At 36.6% G+C, this 23,722-nt stretch overlaps 1 protein-coding gene across 11 annotated transcripts in view; it reads left to right on the top strand.

Moving 5' to 3' along the window:
- The window catches only part of NHSL1 (NHS like 1), a 233,468-nt gene that overhangs the window by 193,445 nt on the left and 16,301 nt on the right, over positions 1–23,722 (top strand). For 6 of the 11 annotated variants that reach the window (XM_072719875.1, XM_072719853.1, XM_025997901.2 and 3 more), the window contains exons 3-5: positions 333–460; positions 18,431–18,623; positions 22,824–22,955. In XM_072719875.1, coding sequence (XP_072575976.1) covers positions 333–460; positions 18,431–18,623; positions 22,824–22,955 — 453 coding nt within the window. The remainder of the gene's footprint in view (positions 1–332; positions 461–18,430; positions 18,624–22,823; positions 22,956–23,722) is intronic. The other 5 variants (XM_072719820.1, XM_025997902.2, XM_072719871.1 and 2 more) reach the window with 1 other exon arrangement.

A 23,722-nucleotide genomic window follows, 5' to 3' on the forward strand; every position in this document is an offset into this window, starting at 1 on the left:
TTGTGCTGAGTGTGAAGCCCAATGTGGGGCTTGATTTCACAACCCTGAGATTATACCTCAGCCAAAATCAGGAGTTGGACGCCTAAATGACTGAGCCACACAGGCACCCCTCGTAGTTGTTTTTATCATCGTTTTCATTATTAATAGCATTGTTATTTTGAAATCTTATGCCTAGGAAAATATTACTAGAAAAGGAAAATAAAAAATATTACTAGAAAATATTATAGAAAATATTACTAGAAAATATTATAGAAAATATTACTAGAAAAGGAAAGTAAAAAAATTCTGAGTTTTAATGTCCTTTCTCCCTCCCTGGCCTATACCCTCTATAGAATGTGATAAACTAAGACGAGATGGCTACCGAAGTTCTCAGTACTACTCCCAGGGGCCCACCTTTGCAGCCAATGCCAGCCCACTCTGTGATGATTATCAAGATGAGGATGAAGAAACAGATCAAAAGGTAAATCTTCCCGATTCAACATGGGATCCTGGATTGGGTCCCAGAACAGAAAATGGACATAAGTTGAAGAACTGGTGAAATCACAATAAAATCTGGTTTCAATTAATAATGTTATCTCAAATTAATTTCTCAATCTTGACAAAGGTACCATGATTATGTAGCGTGTCAATGTTACTTTACTGGGTAAAGGGTTCACAAGGAATTCTCAGTGCTATTATTGCAACTTTTCTGCAAGTCAAAAACTTCTTTAAAAAGGTAAATGTTGGGGCAGCCCAGGTGGCTCAGAGGTTTAGTGCTACCTCTGGCTCAGGGTGTGATCCTGGAGACCAGGGATCGAGTCCCACGTCAGGCTCCCTGCATGGAGCCTGCTTCTCCCGCTGCCAGTGTCTCTGACTCTCTCTCTCTCTCTGTCTTTCATGAATAAATAAATAAAATCTTTAAAATAAAAAAAAAATAAAAAGGTAAGGTCAGGATTCAACGAATTCATTAAAGGGTCACAATCAGGTTATTTGTGCATTTTGAATATTCTCTTTTGGAGAGGAAAAATAAAAGTCTTTGTTTTGTTTTTTTCATCTGATCAAGAACCCAGTGAAATTCCAAAGAGGAGCTCTAAGTGTAACAGGCCAATGCCACTGTTTCACAGGTGGTCAGTGTTTTTCAGAAAGATTGAACAGAGGCAGCACTTCAATATTATAGTGCTGGTCAGTTCACTATAGAGATGTGATTTCCTATGTGTGGTACTTTCTAGTGCCATCTCTTGTTTTGTTTTGTTTAAAGATTTTATTTATTTATTCATGAGAGACAGAGAGAGAGAGAGAGAGGCAGAGACACAGGCAGAGGAAGAAGCAGGCTCCATGCAGGGAGCCTGATGTGGGACTCGATCCTGGGCCTCCTGGATCAGGCCCTGGGCTGAAGGCGGCGCTAAACTGCTGAGCCACCCGGTCTGCCCGTGCCATCTCTTGTGATATGTACAAACATAACTTTCTCAGTAATAGATGCCCATGAAAGACTAAAAATGTAGGAAGATTTTGACTTAATTTTTTTTTTCATTTTATTTTGTACTGTGGACTTAAAATTCGATGGGCATGTTTTGGTTTAGAAACCATTTTTAATTAATCTAAGAAATTTCATTGGAATTAGGTCAATACATAAGTGTGTTATTGTTTAGGGAACATTATTCAAAATTTATTGTCCTTCCTCAAATAAGTATCATCAGAAAAAAAAGGGTAGATAGTTGATCAAAAACAGAAAATTGTTACCATAATAATTTTAGTCTTCTGATGAAGATGGGGTGCTCGGTTTTGTTTTTGTTTTTGTTTTTGTTTTGAGATTTTTTTTTCCTATTTCTTTAAAAATATCTTCACGTATTAGCTTAATTCTTTGAAACTCAAAATGCACAAAAAGTTTTCCCTTACTATAATGGGAAAAACAGCTATTTCCAAATTGATCTGGTTTTTAATTTTATTTTTCTCTCATTGACAGAAGCAAAAAAAAAAGAGAAATTTGAAGATGAATTATATAGTGAGGATTTTGTTCTGTTCTTATTTTAAAAAGTTTTTCATACCAAAAAAAAAGTTTTTCAGCCTTATTGAAATTAAAATTGACAAATAAAATTGTATATATTTAAAGTGTGATGATATGACACACATATAGGATTAACACCTCATATAGTTACCTTTCTTTTGCATGTGGTGAAAATGCTTAAATTTTACTCTCTTGGCAGATTTTAAGTAGTCACCATGGTGTGCATTAACTTCTCAGAGCTTATTCATCTTATAACTAAAGGCTTGTACCCTTTTTAGTGAGCATCTCCCCAAACTCCCGACCCATGTGATTTGTCTTTTTTAATCCAAATACACTTCAACCTTTTACTGATGCTGAGAGGAAGAAAATTGAGTCTCTAATGGGACTCAGTGAGACAGAGGTGGTTTGGGTGCAGCGTGATTGTGTAAGTTGTGGGTATCCAGGAACATAGAATCCCCTGGTGGCAAATTGACATTACCAAGACAACATCCAAAGGCCTCTGGAAAGTGAAATTGTAGTTTCTAAATTGTCACATAGCTGTTTATTTACCATGATGCTCAAATCTGAGAGAAGTCTTGTCTCTGTGGACTAGTTTCTATTCCTATGTGCATTGCAATGGACCCCTCTAAGCAGCCCTTTCCCAAATATGTGGCAAAAGTAAAAAATCATTATCCCTAAGACAAGGCTTCTGTCATGCTGAAAATGAGTTAGGAGATAATGATAATATGGAAAAGAATATATACCTAAATGTCCTCCTTTATATGATAGGACATGACATATGACATATCCTATGAAAACTAAGAAATACCATAGTATGACTTGGTACCACTGGGATCCACTAGAGCAGAAACCAGAGAAATCTCCTCTTGGGGCCAAATGCTTCTGTAAAATGGAGACATAAGAGCAGTAGGGGAGGAGCCTTCCCTGGAGTGTGTGTTCAGAGGCTGTACTGTTTCCTGGGCTCCCTGAAAACACCCTCTAGGTTACAGGCTCAATCACAATATCTGGATTCATGGCCTGCTTATATTTGGACCCTCATAAAAGCACATAGTTGCTTTCAAATTTAACCTTCCTTTACTACTATATATCCTTGGTTAAAAGTGTTTTTGAAATCCTTAGAATATACTGTTAGTGATATATTTTTTTTTTAAGATTTTATTTATTTATTCATGAGACACACAGAGAGAGAAAGAGAGGCAGAGACACAGAGGAGAAGCAGGCTCCATGCAGGGAGCTTGATGTGGGACTTGATCCCAGGACTCCAGGATCATGCCCTGAGCCAAAGGCAGGTGCCAAACCACCAACCCACCCGGGGATCCCCTGTGTTAGTGATATTTAAGGAAACTTTCCTTAAATATATAGAACCAAGCTTTTTTCAGAATAAATACCAAATTATATAATGTATTAATTATGAATGCTTATTAATTAAACATCAACTAACAAATTATTCTGTCATATTAACAACAAACTTTCTTCCTTTCCTCCTGACCTCCCATCTTTTTCTCAGGCAACATCATTCAGTGTTGCCTTAACTTCTGCAATTTCTTGGTTCCATGGAGCATCAAAAATACCCACTTGCCATCTTACTGTTCCACATGCAATTTGATGGTCTTGGAGTACATTCTTCATCTTTTTGTTTATTCATAGCTATTGGATTAATTACAGTGTTCCCTACCAGATCATATGCTTTTGTTTGTTTTTTAATTAACTCTGTATAAGTCAATAAGACCCAGTACTGCTTTCAGTGACAAAAGTCCTGAAATTGGTGTGGAAATTAACCATTGTCGGTTGTTGTGCTTTTTCTACCACTTCCTATGGGCCTTCACCCTAACTAGTGCTAAAGTATCTTCCAGTCAAGGAGAAGGTTTCATACGTGTGTGCCGCACACAGCGCTTAGTACATGATGGGCTACTCAGCTGGCTCATTCATTCCATAATTATTTCCAGAACAATGATTACTAAGGAAATACCCTGAATCATGAGTCTTTATTAAAAATCTTTGGGATGCCTGGGTGACGCAGTGGTTGAGCATCCGCCTTTGGTTCAGGGCGTGATCCTGGGGTTCTGGGATCAAGTCCTGCATCAGGGAGCCTGCTTTTCCCTCTGCCTGTGTCTCTGCCTCTCTCTCTGTGTCTATCATAAATAAATAAATAAAATATTGAAAAAAAATCTTTGTGACCCTCCCCTCATTGCTCACTGTATCATGATGATGCACTGATGTTTCTCCATGCTGTGTGGCTGTCATTGGTAGTCATATGGATGTATTCCTTTATCCTTCCTCCATGTGTTCCTAAAGCACAGAATTATAATTCATTTTCAAGTTAAGTATTTACTACTAAGGATGTCCTATGTGCCAGGGACTATTTTAGGTTCTAGAGATGTAACAATAAAGCAAACAGAAGAAATCCTTGCCCTTGATAGCAGTTGATTTGGTAGTGAGACACCAAGAGTAAATAAGCATTAATACTGTATTAGAAAGTGATATATACTCTGGAGTAAAATAAAGCAAAATAAGACAGAGGGAAGGTTGCCGTTTTAAATTAAAAGGGCAAGCGTTCCTGAGGAAAGAGGTGATTGGTATTAAAAGAATGAGCCAGGCAGAAATCTTGGAGAACATTGCATGAAGTAGTCAGTGCAACAAATGTTTCTTAAGAACATATACTAGAAAAAAAAAAAAAAAGAACATATACTAGATATTGCAAAATGCAACGGTTAACAAGGAACCTGTTCTTGCCTCAAGGAAGTTACAGCTGTCTGGTAGGGAGAACTAACCAGAATAAAAAAAATGTTTTTACCAAGGACCTAGATCAAAAGAATGGCTGTATCAGTGGTGAAAAAAGGAGAACTTAAGACAAGAAATTAAGAGAGGGTGGCCTTCATTAAGAGAGGGAGTTAGAAGACAAATTTCAGGTCTTACCTCTACCACTTGTTGGGTTTCTTTGGATATATCACTTGAGCCTTCCAGGCATTAATTTCCCTATCTACAAAGTGGGGAGTGGAATAAGATTACTCTCTGAGATCTTTTTGAATCAGTTGCTCATTCATTCATTGACTCAGTGAATATTTATGCTGCATCTCCAACAGACTAGGCATCATTGTAGGTTCTGCAGACCCATCAAGTTAAAAAGACAAAGTCCCTGTCATTAGAGGAAACACAACTGTTTTTATGTATACATAAATATAACACAAGGTGGTGATACATGTTATGAAGAAAAATAAAATAGTAGTAAGGAGAATCTTTGACAGGGCTGCTATATTTAGATTGACTATTCAAGAAGGGATCTCTTGAGGGTGTCATTAGAGCAGACCTCAGAATGAAGTGTAGGAACACCACATGTGACTGTCTTTGGGAAGAAGAGATAGTAAGTGTCAAGGCTGGGAGACAGTAATATGACTGTCCTGTGGGTGGGGGGAAGCCAGACACCCTCAGAGCAGCTGGAAATCTGGTAAGGACTTTGGATTTGTTGTTCCTGGGTGAGATGTGGAAGTCCTGGAGGAATTGAGGTGGAAAGTAGCATGATGTCGTTTCCTATTTAATGCAACACGGATACTGTATGGAGACAAGACCGTGGAGAGCTGAAGATGGAGTAGAGTGACAAGTCAGTAGGCCATTGCAGTAATCCTGGCAAAGATATAGATGATGCAGGCTGGGACCAGGGTGGCAGTGGTAGAGATTCTAGGTTTATTTTAAAAGTGTATCCTACAGAATTTACTGAAGCTATAAGAAAAAGAAGAGTCAAGGATAATTTCACTTGCTGTCTTTCCAGCTTGATCCTTCTAGAATCCCCTCCTCCCTCCATTCTTCCCTCCCTCCTTCCCTTTCCTTTTAGAATCCCATTTCAAAAATTATTTGACCCTGATGAGAAATTCTGTTCCACTGACCCTACCTTCTTCATGTCATCAGTCATCCTTCCCCAGCTTAGATTACATGACTCACAGTTATATTCACCTCTTTTACAAACTCTTTCAGTAGAGGGACTCTACTGGTCCCTCTCTTTCTGCCAGTTTCCTAGAGAAATCACACCCATAGTTTAATGCAACTCTACCCCTGCTTTGCACTAAAGCCTGGCTAGTTAAACAAGGCTAGAAAAAAAAAAAAAACAGGTTATATTAGCTAGTTGTACTATGAATGCTTGATCTCAAACCTAAAGTGCCAGCAATCCTACTATATTAGCTCATCGATTCACTCTTCCACTCTACCAAATTATATTTCACGCCTTCTTCTCAAATCTCCAAACACCATGTTTTCTGCTTTAGTTTCGGATTCTGTCTTTGATATTTACTGCACTGTGAAGTTGGGAGTGGAGGGAGCAATCCAAAGGTATATCCTTTTACAACCAAACCTGTTGAACTGCTTGCATCTGTTTCTCCACCTACTTACCCTTCCCTGCCATTGCAATGGGTGAGTAGTCCTTGCTTCTTTTCTGCCCTATTGTATCCCAAGTGCCTAGATTTGAGCTTGCCTAGTGAGGACTCACTATTTTTTCAATGGAATAATTAAGGCCAACTTCTCAAGGACACCTGCAATTTATCCCTCCCCTCTTTTGCCTAATCAATTTTTTCTCTTTACTGCATCATAACTATCATTATATGAACATGCTGTATTTTCTTTCATCTTGAAGAAACCCTCCTTTGACCTTTCCTCCCCCTCCAAATTCTGCCACGTTTTCCAGTTCTTCTTTATAATAGGACTTCTGTAAAGAACTGTCTAGACTTGCTGTCAGCACTGCCTTTTCTCACAGTCTCTTTTGAACCCCTCCAAATAAACTTTTATCCCCAGCACGCTACTGAAATTACTCTTGTTAAGTCTATTCATCACATCTACCTTGCCAAATCTAAGTTAGTTCTCAGCCCTCCTCTGATTCAGCCTCTCAGCAGCATTTGACATAGTTTACTATTCTTTTCTTCTTAAAATACTTTCTGTCCTTGGCTTTCATGAGACCACACACTCCTGGTTTTCCTCGTCGCTCATAGCCATTGCTTCTCAGTCATTTGTTGGATGCTCTTCTTCCATGTACCTTGGTATAATTCTGCTCCTCTGAAACAGGCTCACTCCTTGAGTGATTTCACTGAGTCCCATGGCCGTAAGTCCCATGCACTGAAGTTTTCTAAATTTCTGTTCCTAGTAAATACAGACTCATGCATTTATCTGCTCACTATCCATTTCCACTTAGATGTCTTAGGGTATCTCAAACTTATCCAAACCCAGGTATGTGATTCTCCCATTCCTACCTGTTCTTCCTCCACTTCAGTAAACCATAACTCCATTCTACTAGATGCTTAAGTCAAAATGTTGGGAACATTCTTGATTCTATTATTTTCACACCTTCAGTAAATTCTATGGTATTATCAATAATTGAACCACTACTAAGACCTCACACGTGACATTGTGTAATGATTAAGTCCAGGGCATGTTTCTGAGAGTGGGTGGTAGGGGCATATTGGAGGTGAGGTTGTGAAGGACTGGGGCAAGTGAGAGATGGATCAGCTCTGTAGATACTGAGTTCACCAAGAGTGTTAACAGGAGTAGTGGTCGGGGGAGACTGAGGTGGGATAACAGGGGGCCTGCTAAGTGAGGGAATTAGCTTTTATTACATAGTTAATAGGAAGTCACTAACATATTTTTTAAGCAGAGGACTTTATGATTAGGCAGAGGACTTTATGATTATTATTTTAAAGCAGATAATTTTATGATTATATATTTGTAACAAAAGTTATATGTGCCATCTTTTGTTAGTTGAAAGATGTATAGATAATATTGAAACTGATTTTCTAATTTATGCAATGTATCAAATCTAACTCTAGAACTTCTAGAGATGAGTATTTTAACAGATTGATTTCTATTTTTAAAAATAGAGAAATTTGGGGGTAGCCCGCGTGGCTCAGCAGTTGAGTGTCTGCCTTTGGCCCAGGGTGTGATCCTGGAGACCCGGGATTGAGTCCCACGTTGGGCTCCCTGTGTGGAGCCTGCTTCTCCCTCTGCCTGTGTCTCTGCACCTCTCTCTCTTTCTGTGTCTCTCATGAATAAATAAATAAAATATTTTTAAAAATAGAGAAATTTTATCAAAAATTCACACACAGATTGACACACAAAAGATAACGGTGTTAGGTAATAGATAGGTTTACTAATTTTATTGTGACAATAATTTTGTAGTCTATACATATAACAAATTATCACATATACACCTTAAGCTTACACAATGTTATGTGTTGATTATATCTTGATAAAGCTGGGTAGAAAAATGAAGCTCATTGGAAAAAAAAAATTGGACCAAATTACAAAGAGCAGCAAGCTCAGATGGTTTCATAGAGAGCGTTATATGAAAGCTTTTAAAGAGTAAGTAAATCCAATGCTTGAAGCTTTCCCAAAGCAAAAAGAAAGATATGGTATGATTGTTTGTTTGTATGTTTGTTTTTTTATTTAAATGAATTAGCTTAGCCCTGAGGCCAAACCTGACAAAGAGTACACAAAGCAGAAAATCAACTGGCCAGTCTCACTCATGAATATTATCATTAGAAGTCATAAGTAGAATGTTATGAAATATAACAACTTAATACAATCAAATACTAAAAAAATCAACCTGGATCTATCCCAATAATAATGCAAGGATATTCTGTGTCAGTTAATCTAATCACATGTTAATCATATTAATAGATTTGAAGAGAAAAGTCAGGTCAAAACCATAGATATTAATAAGGTATTTGACACAATTTAACAGCCATTCTTGATTTTTAAAAACTATAATATAGGAACAAATGTCTTATCACCAAATCCAGCATGATTTTTAATGAGCCATTCTTGTTAGAATGAGGCATAAGACAGAACATTCACTATCACTATTATGGCATTGTATGGGAAAACTAAGCAGAACAATTAGAAAAGCTTTAGAATAAGTTTCAAAATTAGGGAAGACTGAGATGATATCGTCATTCTTTGTACATGGTAAATTGGGGATACTTGGGGACTGCTGTCAACAGTAGAAATTGGTGGGATGGACGCCTGGGTGGCTCAGCAGTTCAGTGTCTGCCTTCGGCTCAGATCGTGATCCCAGAGTCCTGGGATCGAGTCCCACATCGGACTTCCTGCATGGAGCCTGCTTCTCCCTCTGCCTCTCTCTTTCTGTCTCAAATAAATAAATAAATAAATAAATAAATAAAATGAGTTTATAAATAAATACATAAATAAGTAATAAACAGAATTTGGAGACAGTAAGATATGAAATTGATATATGGATATCAATAATTTTCATATCTACAAAAGCAAGTTACAAGGTATAGTAGGAAAAAATCTCAAGTTATGCTAGCAGACGAAGTAGAGATAAATTAGTAAGTACAAGATCTATGTGAAAAGATTTAAGATAAATTAGTACAAGATCTATGTGAAAAAATTTAAAATACTGTAGAACACAAGATTTTAACTAATGAAAAGACTTATGCTCTTAGATTAGAGGACTCAGTTTCATAAGAAGTCAAGTGGTTTGTTTTTGTTTGGTTTAGAGTTAATTTCAGGGATGGGGGGAGGAGGAGGAGAGAACCAGAGAGGCGGAATCTAAGGGTCATAGCTGGGAAAGCTGTAACATAGAGGAGCAATGAGGAAGGAGAACTGGCCTCACCAGGTATTAAAAAGAGTCAGGAATTATTCAGTGTGGAACCTGAATGCAGACCAGTGGGACAGAATGTTAAACAGAATATAAAGTCCAAAAGTAGACATAAATCTTTATGGGATTCAGTATATGACCAGGTTGGCATTTGAAATTAGGTGGGTGTCCAGTAACTATTAAAGGGGCTCCGAGCCAGCATTTTATGGCCTCCGTGTTAAGACCAAGACCCCTTAAATGCAATTTATGTTCTTAAAAGTTACTCTAACAGTTTGGGTTATTTTAGACACAGAAGTCAAATTTGAGGAAAAATTCTAGGGAAACACTTTACTTTGTTTATTTTTTTTAAGATTTTATTTATTTATTCGTGAGAGAGAGGCAGAGAGACAGAGACAGGGAGAAGCAGGCTCCTTGCAGGGAGCCCGATGCAAGACTCAATCCCAGAACCCCGGGATCACGACCTAAGCCAAAGGCAGATGCTCAACTGCTGAGCCACCCAGGTGTCTCGAAACACTTTACTTTGTATTTCCTTAGTAAACAGTGGGGGGTTGGGAAATGATGAGGAGAACAGTGGACTACATAGAATTTAAGTGCTTAGGGGACAATTGGGTGGCTCAGTGGTTGATTGTCTATCTTTGACTCAGGTCATGATCCTGGGGTCCTGGGATCGAGTTCCACATCAGGCTCCCAGGGAGCCTGCTTCTCATTCTGCCTATGTCTCTACCTCCCTCTGTGTGTCTCTCATGAATAAATAAATAAAATCTTAACAACAACAAGTGCTTAGGCTACAAATGCTCTGACAGCAAAAGAAGTAATATAGAATGAAAAGCATCTAATTTGTATTCAACGATATGAAGCATCTATTATGTGGCTAGGATAGAAGCACTCTCCTAAAATGAGAATTGCTAATAAGGTAAAGTCTAAAAACTTAAATTAGAACAAAGAACCCACGGGACATCTGTTCTAGATGTTTATTCTAGAGAATTATTCTAGAATAGTTATCCTAATGCAAAACATTTACCAAATAGGACTCCTGCTTATGGGATAAGGAATTATGTTTTGCCAATAATACCCACATGTATCTTTTCAAAGTGTAGCAAGAAAATTAATTAAAATATTTCCAACGATACATATTATATATAAATCTGCTGCATGAAAAATGCTGTCTGCAAAGGGATTTAGAAATCTTACAAAATACTTTTTTTTTTTTCAACTGTGAAATCAGAGGGTAAGTCATTGCTTTAGTACTATCCAGTCTTCGGACTTTGTTCTTTCAGTTTTCAATGCATACCAGGTACTACCAAACAGGTTTTTCAGGTATTTAAAGGAAGTTCAGTTATAGATGCCAAAACATTTCCTGTGAGTTGATAGGGGATTTCTTCAACTGCCATTGTTGGAGGTTATATTTGATGATATGTTCACTGAATCAGGGAAACATTCATAGAGGCCCCATTGTCTCAGGAGAGAGGATGTCAGTCATGAGTTACTCAATCTCTTATGTAAAATTAACCCCAAAACACATAAGTTAGACTGGGATTATGGCAATAGAAGGTTGGCTTTAATGGTATTGATAGAACCCCAAATTGTCTTTCCTGTTATTCTTTGAGCTGGCATTTCAGGTTCTGTATTAGTCCTCAGTGATGGGGGATATTTAAATCAAAGGAGGACTTTGAAGAAGACAGACAGTAGCCTTGCTCTGTAACTGCACATGTCACAGGCTTATATAACACGATGCTTGAGAACACCGATTTGGGGCACCTTTTCCACCTGTTGAAGCTGAGTGGCTTTGGGTAAATTGCTTCTCTTCTGTGAGCTTCAGTTTCCACACCGTAATGAGTTATAAGCCCCATGTTCTAGTTTGCTCAGGACAGCCCTGGTTTACAGCTGCTATCCTGTGTAATTATTCATAGCACCCCCCTTCACTTTCATTTGATAATAAATTATATGGCTAACTTACTTACCTCGGAGAGGGATGTGGTGAGGTTGAAATTAATTACTGTTTATGAAATTCTTTGCATGGTGCCTGGCACACAGAATATGCTCAAGTAATGGTTAGTAAAGTATTATTAAACTGCTTGGTTTCTCACACTAGCTGTAAAGAAAATAACTCTATGAACAGTGAAATTTGGCCACTCCCTCTATCCTGTCTCTTATTCCACCCACATAGAATTTCTGGTCTAAAGCAATGAATTTGAGAGTTTTTAGCAACTACTACAAAACTTCTGGTCATTGTGTCTTTGTAGGTTATTTTTAAGTAGAACTACTAGCAGCCCTATTACTACTAACTTTGCAATAATGGTAGAACAGTTTAGAACATTTTCCAAACTTTTTCACAAGTTATATCTCCTTTTCCGCAGGAACTACTATGAAAGAAATGTTTTCATATTCATTATTATCATTTTAATGATCTGGAATCCGAGACTTAGAATTAATGAGATTACTTTCCCAAGAGCACGTGGCTAGAGTGCGTCAGGGTGGACATGAATGTGAGGCCTCTCACTTTATACTCTACTTTCTTTTTTTCTTGTGCCATGTTGGTGGAACAAAGAGGCAAGATTACTAAATTAACCAAATTCCTTCGCATTATGCCTGCTGTTGTCATTTTTCATTCCACCATTGACTTGTCTGGTATTCCTTCATTCATGACTTTTTTTTTTTTTTTTTTTTTTTTTCAAAAAACCATTTAGGTGCTACTTGGTCTCAGTATACAGACATAGTGCCTGACCTAGGGTGGTTTATGGTCTAGAAAACACTTATGATGCCTCAAGATGTAGTCATTTGTACTGGATCTCTCTGTGTGAATAACTTCAGGGCATGGTGGGAACACAGAGAGGATCTATGCTAATTCCAGTGCTCTGCAGTTTGGGACATCTTGTTACTTTGTATCTTGCAAGCAAGAATGAGAAGATTGAGAATTGTCATTTTTCCAGGCCTTTATGCATTCAAACCAGTGAGTGTCTCTAGTAGCTTGCCCCATGTTGTAAACATCCCATTACACTGGAATAGGGCTCTATTCATATCTGCCATCCCCTCTAAATGGGAGCATAACATCCATGTCTTGTTGATATTTATGTATCTCTGTTATGTCCCAGTATGGAATCAAGCACCAGCATGCAGAAAAGTTTAGGAGCCAGAGACTAGGCTTAATGCTATGTGTAAATCTATTTAGTACTTATTGCAACCATGAGAGGTAGCTTGGACTGTTCACATATCACAGATGAAGAAACTATATTTTAGAGAAATTATATCATTTGCTTAAAGTCACATAGTTTTAAAATACTGAAACTGAAATCTCTATTTTAAATCAGTGTTATTGGGACTCCTGGATGGCTCTGCGGTTGAGCATCTGCCTTCAGCTCAGGGTGTGATCTTGGAGTCCTGGGATCGAGTCCCGTATCAGGCTCCCCGCATAGAGCCTCCTCCCTCTGCCTATGTCTCTGCCTCTCTCTGTCTCTCATGAATTAATAATAAAATCTTAAAAAAATAAAGCAGTGTTATTAAGATATAATTTACATAAAATAAATACACATTTAAATTATACAATTATACAATGAGTATATGGAGGAATTGGACCTAAATACAGCCTTCTCCTCCTCACCTCTCTCTTATGGGAGTTCATAATTGTTGAGATAACAGAAAGAACATCTTTTACAACCCAACTGTCCATCAGTAAAAGAGTGAATAAATAAATATGGTATTGGAATGGAATGTATACCCATAAAATGAATGAGCTGTAGGCTCACACAAAAACATGGATGTCTCTTAGAAACAGAAGAACACAACACAGAGAATGAAACCATTTTTTATAAAAGTCAAAGCAAATATAAACATGTAATTTACACATTTGTACACAGATTAAAAAAAGTAAAGGAATGATTAATGCATAATTCAGGAGAGTAGTTACTTTGGGGGAAGCATGGAGGTAGATGCAGTTATTGGTAATACTTTATGTAAGTCATGAGTTGGGTAGTAAGTTCTGAACTATTCATTATGTTATATACTTTGTATGTCATTTATTAAAATTAAAAGATTATTAAAAATAAATACTACATCACTTTAAACATTTATGTTCTAATTAAGTATTTTCTGTTATTTTAAGGAAAAGATCACTTAATGCAATAATTTAAATTCACAGTATTTTAATTCAACGTGTAGTATTGATAAAGGGACTAGCTTTGGGATAAATGGGCTAATACACTGATGGGGAGAAAAGGAAATAAATTAAAGTTATTGAATAATGTGGATATTGATACCACTACCTGGCCATCATAGAGTTTCTGGATGAACCATGAACTGTGCTTCTGAAAGATCCATTTCTACCACCCCTGCTTTTTTGGTTGTTGTTGGGTCCAAAGGGGAAAAGAGGAACAGGAGAGAACAGAATTAAGTCAGGATCTTTTGTGTCTAAATATATTGAAGGTAGAAGGAGCATATAGCCAAAAAACACTGTAGAAGTTTTGACACCTTATAAAACCATCTAAAATCTTGAAAACCAAGAGTCAACCCAAGAGAGATTTAATTCTGGAAAGAAAAACACCGAAAACTGAGAAAGTGTCCTGCAAAAAGGGATGGAATATATATAATATGTTGACATCCTCTTAAATAATGCTCTATATAGTTTCATCTGTTCTGTATTTTCACGTAATGATTACTAAATGAATGCTAAATTTAGGTCTGGTTATAATTCCAGTTTCTAATTTTTAAGAGCATAGCAGATTTTTTAAAAAAGCCTTGGCTAGTCTGTGATTCGCAGTTAAGCCCACTTTTTGGTAAGTTGGCCAGCTGCCAAAGAGACCATATTCCAGGCTCCTCTGTCCATCTGGTGGGAGCTTGTTTGATTTCCAGACAGGACTTATGAGTCTCTGAAGTGCAGGCTTACAGCATCCAAAATCTACAAGACCACTGTTGTTGTGGTCGGTGGTCTCCCTTTCTAAATTCAGTATTCTGGCACAAGGAATTATGGCTTCTTGTTTCATTTGTGACTTTCTATTCCTTCCAGGACTAAGGTAGGGGTATGGCGAACATTATTGACCAACAGACAGACTTAAAAACTGCAGTTAAGTTCTGAAACCAAGGTATAAACAAATAATTCACTTCATATCAAGGGATTCCATTAATATGAAGCATGGTTGAAGCTATTTGAGTTACTCTTTTTTGAGCACTTTGAGTTATGCTCAAAACCTACAACTAGTAAATGACAGAGCCAAGATGCTGATTACTTAATGTTATACTCCAGTGTGTACTGCCCCTCCCATTACACCACACTTTTGGGTCTATAGATTTTTGAAAAGTTTGTTCTTGAATAAGAGCTAAAAATGGAGATTTAATCTTTAGATAAGACAACCTAGTAACTTATTGCAAATATTGCCAGGTTGTTATTTTACAGCAGAGACTCTGGGGTTAAGTCTGGGTTCTAATCCCAGTTGTCTACATGTGTACTTCCCAAAAGTACTTTACTCCATTTAACTTTACTCCATTTCCTTATATATAAAATGAGGCAAATGCTATAAAGATTAAAATGAGATAACCCATTTCTATAAAGTCTGCATCCCAGAGTGAGACACATAGCAATCAGTTATTTAGCTAACATTCTGCCAAGGTTCTATGTGATTCTGATTTAAAGCTTCTGGAACTTATGTTCTCATGGGAGAAATAAGATAAATAACTAAAATACATATATGCTTGTGATATGTACTAAAGAGAAAAAGCAGAGAGGGGAGGAGTTGAAGTTTTAGGGATGCTGAAAAGCTAAGACCTCAACAAGAAGGAGACTCTTGAATAAACACCCAAAGAAAAATAAGATGTAGATGTCTCAGGAAAGAGCATGTCAGACAATGGGAGCAGCAATTGCAAAGGCCCTGAGGCAGGAGTGTGCATGATACATACAAGAAAGTGCATGGAAAGGGTGGTACAGCTGGAATAGAGTAAGGGGTGGAATGAATAGTAATTTAGTTCAGAAGATAGCAGTGGGCTCTTGGCAGACCACATAGGGTCTTGTAGGTCATAGTAAGGATATTGATGGGGTTGAGCAGAGGAGCAACTTGATCTGACATAAATTTTAAAAAGAACCCTCTGGCCTCCGTGTTGAGAAACAGACTGTTGGAACAGGAGGGTAGACAGAAGCTGGGGACCACTTAAGAGGCAAATGTAATCATTCAGAGCATTACAGTATCTATCTTAATGGAGTAATTATGATGTGTTCTGCCATTGAGATGCAGGAGGTTTTTCCTGTGCCCCTTGCTGTATTTTCAAATGCTAGGAGGGATAGGAGTCAGATTATTCTAGAAGTCATTACTGTCCTGGTTTTAATTTTTCTTAGTAAGTTGTAGCACTGCATAGTAGTCACATTTGCATATAGTTTATTCTGTGGCATGCTTGGGAAATGTTCTTGCAAACGAAGGGAACACTTAATAAAATAGATTACTTTTGAAAGTTGTCATGCTGGAGCTATTCCTGGTGATTATTCCATGGCAACAAGGCTAAACTGAAGTATTATTTCATTGTGATAGTTGTCAATCCTGACACTATCAGCCAACTAAAAGCAAAGTAGGTTACTAGGGCTGATGAGTGCCATTGAGATGCACACAAACTGTGAACAGTGCTTCACCAGCTCCCTTGGCAGAAGTCACATAGTAAAGGGAACCTGCTCTGCAGGGTGTCACCATGCTATTTATTCTCTGTCAAGCTATAGCTTTCCTTTCTTGCTGGTAAACCTGTTTGGTTAGGATTTGCTTCATGTGGCCTTCAAGGTTTGTGTCATATTTCAAGATTACCTGAAAAATTATTTCTATCTGTACATCAAAAAATTGGAGTAACCTTCTAATTTACTAAATTGAATTTCCATCAGCAACATCAGAAACTCACGAAATACTCATATGAAATTGGTTTTAATTTACTTGTGTGTGTGTGTGTGTATGTGTGAGAGAGAGTATAAGTGTGTATGGGTCCGCATCTTAAGGATAGAGAATATATAAGTCAAATTTAATAAGAGTGTTACAAGTGCAGAAAGGCTGGAAATTATTTATATTACTATGGCTTAGCTGCCATGTTGACCACAAAATTCCCTTGATTGTCTTTCAAGGATCTGTAGGAATCATAACCATTTTCCCAGAAGTGGATCAAACATGAATGGATATGGTATAATTTAGTATCACAATCAGATGTCTATAACATGCTTGTCATAAGTTGAATATATTTATTTGTCAGTTTAATTACAAATATTATTTCACATTTTCCTTAGGTAGAGAAGAAACAATATCAGATTACATGCTTTATATATCAAGAATATAAAGTCAAAAACAGAGATGTTTAATAATGTTTTATTTTATACTATTTCCACAACACCTTTATTATTGGTAGTGTCTTTGCAATAAAAGAGAAACTTGGGTGCTTGTCAATTCATGATTCTCTTTTCCAAAAGTCCCGTTATTATGGCCACCACCTTCATTCCCAGTCAGACATTTTCATAGATATTATCTCATTAGGTCTTAAGAGTAGCTTTTTGGGGGATTCAGGAAGTAAATGTATAATCCCATTTTACAGCAAAGGAAAATTAGGTTCAGGAAACGTCTGAAGATCACTTGTCTGGCAGGTATAAAGTGAATTGACTCCAGTCTTTGGATTCTTGGTCTAGACCCTATGCCCAACACTAAACTATTTTTCTTGGTTCTTCACTAGTCTTTTTCAAATCTGTGGAGGGCTGGTAGTTGTAGAATAGATATAGATATTTTGCAGTAAGCTGAACCCAATAGCAATGAAGAGTGATGACAGTGTTCTTCTAAGTGGTTGAAATTTCTAACAAATGCATTTCTGTAAGAATCTTACCAGTGTCCTCTTAGAAACTTGCATTAAATCCAGAAAGGTATCAATGCCTGCTTTTGAAAGATAGATGAATTCTCGCAAACATAATATTGAATGAAAGAAGTAAGTTATAAAAGAGAACATACATCACAATTCTCTTTGGGACAAATATTGGCAAATAAAGCCATAGGTTACAAGTCAGGAGAGTAGTTACCCTTGCTTGGGGCTCTGTGTTTTTGGGAGGGGAATGTTAAACTGATTTGGGTGCTGGTTACACAGATGTTCCCTTGGAAAGGTTCATTGACTCTTTATTCTTAAATAAAGTCCATCATAAAATGCTTGCCAAAACAACTTTCTTGCTTATGCTTTTTAAGATGTTATGGGAAGAAAGGTATTGAAGAAGAGCTCTCCAGTTAGGATGTTAATCTGTATCAAAACAGACACTGCCAGAAATGTTTTCATGGAATTCTGATAAGCCTCAGAGCAGAGCTTCAGTCAGCTTCTTAGAATTTAACAATTTCACACTGATTTTTCCCGTGTAAATGGTTTCAGAAGAGCACACATAGTTGAGTAACAATAGCTTATCATGTCAGAAATGTTCCTTGAGGTCAGTGCCTTAGAGAAATAAGATTGAGGCTAGAAATTACTTTGAGCAAACAAAATTTTAATAAAAATGTAAACCGCTGGCCACAGCCATGATGTTTTTCTAGGCTTCTGGTGGTAAACTAAATCCATAAGCTTTCTGACCATAGTAAATATAGAAAAAACAGGAAGAACGGAAAAGATATTGTGGGTCAGCAAAACCCTTTTCAGTCCTCGTGGTTTAGAGATTAAGGCCACTGTGCGAATCATATGTATAACAGGTCATGGTCTAGATGATGAAGAGCAGTTTTCTTGCAAATCACTGCTTCTTTCCTAAATGTGACCTTTTGCGGGGGAGTAGGGGGCTTGCTTTAAATCCGTTTTTTTTTTTTTTCTAAATAAGAAATGTACTTTTAAATGTTTCTGCCAGCTATTTACACACTGTCTTCTTACTTTTTTCCCTGCAGTGTTCTGTTTCTTCATCAGAAGAAGAAAGACTTATTTCCATCAGGAGACCTAAAACGCCAACCTCAAGTGACTTCTCTGACCTTAATACTCAAACGAACTGGACCAAGTCACTTCCTTTGCCAACACCAGAAGAGAAGATGCGACAGCAAGCCCAGACAGTCCAGGCTGATGTGGTTGCCATTAACATAACTGGTATGCTTTGCTATGCAGCTCGGTTTCTAAGTGTACTTGGGAGAATGACTTGGGCTTTTGTTTGTTATATGCTCTTAGCATTTCATTTATACATCAAAGATAAAAATAGCTGTAGTCCAGCTTCCTGCTCTTTGAAAGGAATACTAAAACTTACATATGTGCATGCGCATGAAATATCTCTTGCTTGTGTTACCAAAGGTTGATATCATGGAATTCATCAAAAGTGTGTGTGGGGGGGGAGTTTCATTAAATTACTTTTTTGAAAACATTTTCTAAACATGGTCCTCCTAGGTAAGAAAAGAATGATGTTTCTTTTCTAAAGGGCTATTTTATGTTGTAGTTATGAAAGTGAGAAAATAACAGTTTTGTGATATTTCCAAATGATCGATTTTCTTACCTTTTTGTCTTAAGTAGAAAAAGGGAAACATTGCTTAAAGTAAGAATATCAAGTGAATTAACAGTAAAAATTATAAAAATATTGTTTTAAAGTTAATAGGATGGTAAAATTATATTTTGATCCCCATTATTTGAATTCTACAATCTTCAAATAAAAATCACTTCCTTCTGAATATAAAATTTTTAGAATATGTTATATTTAAGTTGGAGTATGAATATTGCCAAACATGAAATTCAAGTTCTTTTAGAATTTTTTGCTTAGATTTTAATCATCTGTGATATTTAAGGGGACAAATAGCAAGGTACATAAAGCTCAAAGGCAATACTTCACAAACTTAGAGGAGTTGTTAAAGATTAAAAGTCAAAATTGTCCTGCTTTATCAGTTCCATAGCCCACAAAGAAGATAGGTCAGTGGTTTGGGGTGGGGAGGGGCATACCAAGTAAAAAAATAGATGGGTTAAGAGTTAACATTGGACAGAGTGTTCAAGTGAAGCAGATTACTCATAATTATCATTGATAATCAGTCCATACAAAGCATGGCCTCTTGGGCCAGAACCTAAAAAACTAGGTGACCAATAAGAATGAATTTTCATAAGAAATTAGGATGAAAAACCACAGCACCCTTGCTGTACTTCTGAAGCCACTGCTACTGCTGTTGACTGCTATTAGAAAGGTTGTAGATTTTGATAGTTAATGAAGATTTTTTTTTAAACCTTACAGTTGTTTTAAAAATTACATTTAGAATAAAAATTACACTTATTTTGAATTCCAGGGAAATTTAGTAAATAAGTGCATGAATTATTTTAAATTCCATGTACATTTTTCCACATTGACTGTACTTATCGCTAAAGGAATAGTATAGTATTTTATTCCATTTTCTTGGCAGATAACATTGCTGATCTTCCCGAATGTGATTCTCATACACCTAGATGATATATTTTTAAGATTGTTTTTATAAATAGCCGTGTTTCATAATAAAGTGTGTTTATTACTCTATGGAATATGTGGACACATATCTTCTATAAGAAAACGCATTACATTTTTTGATTGATTAAATGCAGCAGAAACATAATTACATTATATATGATTAAATGCCTCAGAAGTAATATAATAAGACTGTGCTATGAAATATGGCAGTCCTTAATGGAATTAGGATAAATGCATTATCCTGAAGTTAGAAAATGTAAAACAGAGTACCTATAGCTTTAGAAATAAAGAATTATTTGCAATGAAATGTGTTCTAACAACAGTAGACAGTGCCATTTCTTTGAGCTGTAATTTTCTCCTATTAATGACTACTAAATGGATATGAATTACACGGAGTTTAAAAGTGTCCTTCAGATGCCACATAGGGAAGGCAAACAATAATGAAGTGAGCAATATGAGTTATCTTGAAGTGCAATTTACTTTTAATTGAGTGATCAACAGTTTCAGAAGTATAATAATTAAATATAATGCCTAATTATATATTTATTGATCTGTGTTCTGGTCCATGTGTTCACATACATACACATATATTTCCTATAGAGATGAATTTTCCTGATATTGTGATATAAAGAAGCATTACATTTAAATTCTTCACTTTTAGCAAACTGGCATGGGTTATATAGCTTCCTGCTCTTTAAATATTATATTTCTGAGGCCCTAGAAAACTTTGAGACTAAAGTGTAGCTTCCTATAGAGAATTGTCATATGTTCGCTTATTTGGATGAACATTGACACTCTACTTTGATTTCTTAGTCGGTTCAGTAGGGAAAAGAAATGTCAATAAATATACTATTTCACATCCAGAGCAAAGCTGGCCAGGCATAGAGGTAGAACATTAGCACAATGAGCTGCCAGCCTGAAAATCAATTTAATCCCTTTAGTCATAGTCCTGTAGGGACTCATCCTGTTCTGGGAATTGAAGAGAAAAAAAAAAATGTTTCAAATGAAATGTATATATGCCTAGGTTTCATATTCTGCCCTGTGGAATAACAAGTCTTCCACCTGGAAATAAATAGAGTGGGTAAACCTGCTTCAACAGTTTTGACAAACTGGCTTTGTACTAATCTGAGTTAGCTAAAGTTTATTTCTAAGTGGTAACCATGACTAAGGCTGTTTTTCAATGAAGGGAAGTGATTCAATTCCTCTCAACAGGCATTTATTAAATACCTACTTTGTGTCAGGCATCAAGCTGAGTGACACAGGGTTGCTAAGTTCTGTAAATCATGGTACTGCCCTCAAGAAATGTGTAGTCCACCAAGAGGACAGACTTCTTGGGTCATGATGCAAGATGGAGAGTTTGATGATGCCTTTAATGACATTTGTCTTAGATGCCATTCTTATGTTTTCTCAATTTCCTTGGAGTTTGGGTGGTTTATCTTTTGTTTCTGTTTTGTTTTTTAGGAAGCAAAACTAGAGACTAAATGCAACTATTAATGTTTTGTCTGTTCTTAATGCCTTGATACAAGGAAATTGTCTTCCTCTGCTGCAGGAAACTAATGAACCATGGAAGTCATGACTTGCCCCTTAGAAGCACCATATATGCTATTGCACAGAGTGATGTATTTATCACAGTGATGGTACCTTCTGGTGTTTCACTGTCTTCTCTCAGTCATTTCTAGTTTTCTCCATTAGGAACAAAGTTGCAAGCATTTTCAAAGTTGAAAGCATTTATTTATGCTTGTTCCTTCATAGGTGAAATGTGCTTTGATTATCCAGGTCTTTTATCTTCTGTTTAGATTTTCCTATTTAAATAGAGAGTTCACTGATTTACAACATATTTACTTTGAACATGTGTCAGTATTGCTAAAAAGAGTGAATGTTTTTATACTTTTTTTTTTTTTACAACATAAGAATGATGGAAGTATATAATTTGTGTACCTATGTATTTTTAAAATCTCTTTTTAAGCAGAATAACCATTTAACAAAGATAGTGCTATAAAACTTTCTTTATTAAACTCACAAATAATTTAAAGCAGACCAATCAATAACTGATACTATATTATTTTATGGTATCCCATTGGTGTGTTAGTCACACAAGCTCACAATCTAGAGATAAAAAAGTCCTGTAGACGTAGCATTCTAGGTTTGATTGCAAAATTACCAGAAATGTCTGAATTAAGAGCAATTGTAAAAGGTGATTATGAAACAGAGAAAGCAATTCAGCTTTAACAACAGCAGTGCTACTGGGTCTCATTGTGGTAAAAGTACTTTATCATTATAAGGCTTTTTATTGGTCATTATAGTTGTATCTCACACCACAGCAATTACTACAGCCTGTCCAAATTATCATCCACCCTGACTGAAAGAAAAAGCTCTTCATACAAGAATTCTTGATTAAGCTATTTGTATCATCACATAGGATAAGACATTATATTGCTCTCTAGAGATAACCAAATGAACACAATATGCCCATTTCCGTCCTATGTACACTGATATAAAGAGTGATTTCAGTGACCAGAGAGCCTATGTAAAACACTTCCAAAATGACCCAATTTTTAAAATAGCACAGAAACACTGTTCAAGTGTGTTATTAACAGATTTGCACTTGTTACCCCACCTCATTTGCAAATGAGATCAAGGTGTTTCCTTTGGAAGGACACACACTGGAAATGGGAAAAAAAAAAAAAACAGCCTTATGATGATAATGTGCTTTCCTTCCTATTTTTGCCCTTCAGCATTTATTCATCATCATATGACTGGCTAACATCATTATTAATACCTTCTGATCATTTTACAACAAGCTTCTGGAAGAAAGTGCATGGTGTCGGCTTGCTTGAAAATAACATTGCTTTGCTTGTTCTACTACTCTATATTAGGGGAGAATTTCGATCGCCAGGCCAGTCTTCGGCGGTCTCTAATTTACACAGACACTCTGGTAAGACGACCGAAGAAAGTCAAAAGGAGAAAGACTATTACAGGAGTCCCTGACAACATACAGAAGGAGCTAGGTATGGCTCATCAGAACTGTATTTTGTCGCCCCACATTACTGCTCAGCATTACTACTCTAACCTCATCATCGTGCTTATGAGATAAATACATTCTGATAGCCGTTTGGTGTCCCCAGAAGAACGGCTTCTCTCCTGAGTGAGGCACTCGATACAAGTCTTAACATCTCATGAAGATGATTTGTTGAATTTTGGTGAGAAGGTGACACAAAGAGCCTATATGAAAACTGTTAACTGGGGTGATGGAAATTTTCAGTAATGTCATCATCTCTGTGAATCTTGCACATTGGATATTTCCACAATGACATTTACCCTTCATTTAGATCTTAATTTTTCATAAAACTGAAAACTCATTCTAGGACTTCAGATTGTAAATATGGACTTCATTAGTCATACTGACAGTGTTGGTGGCATTTTGTCATCAAAGAGACAGCAGTGTGGGATGATTAGTAAATTTCAGTACAATAGGAAATAGTCATTTATGTTGGATAGTGCCTTAATGGAACTTCCAATGAAACAATTTCATAGGTTTTTTGGTCAGTACTTTTCAGCCTGTGATAAAAATAGAAAAAAAGACACCCTGTCCTTTTATTTTAATCTAGTAGAGAGGGTTATTTACTTCATAATTCACTTATCCATATTATTTCTGCTTATCTTTATATAAGCTTTGGATAGTCCTTTCTTTCTATATTCACTTCCTTTCTCTGGTTTTTAACGGGCCCATCAGGAATGTCTACAGAGGCAGCAGAGCATACTGGGTCAGGGCCAG

Source organism: Vulpes vulpes, chromosome 1, assembly GCF_048418805.1.
Source record: "Vulpes vulpes isolate BD-2025 chromosome 1, VulVul3, whole genome shotgun sequence".
Classification (NCBI taxonomy): domain Eukaryota; kingdom Metazoa; phylum Chordata; class Mammalia; order Carnivora; family Canidae; genus Vulpes; species Vulpes vulpes.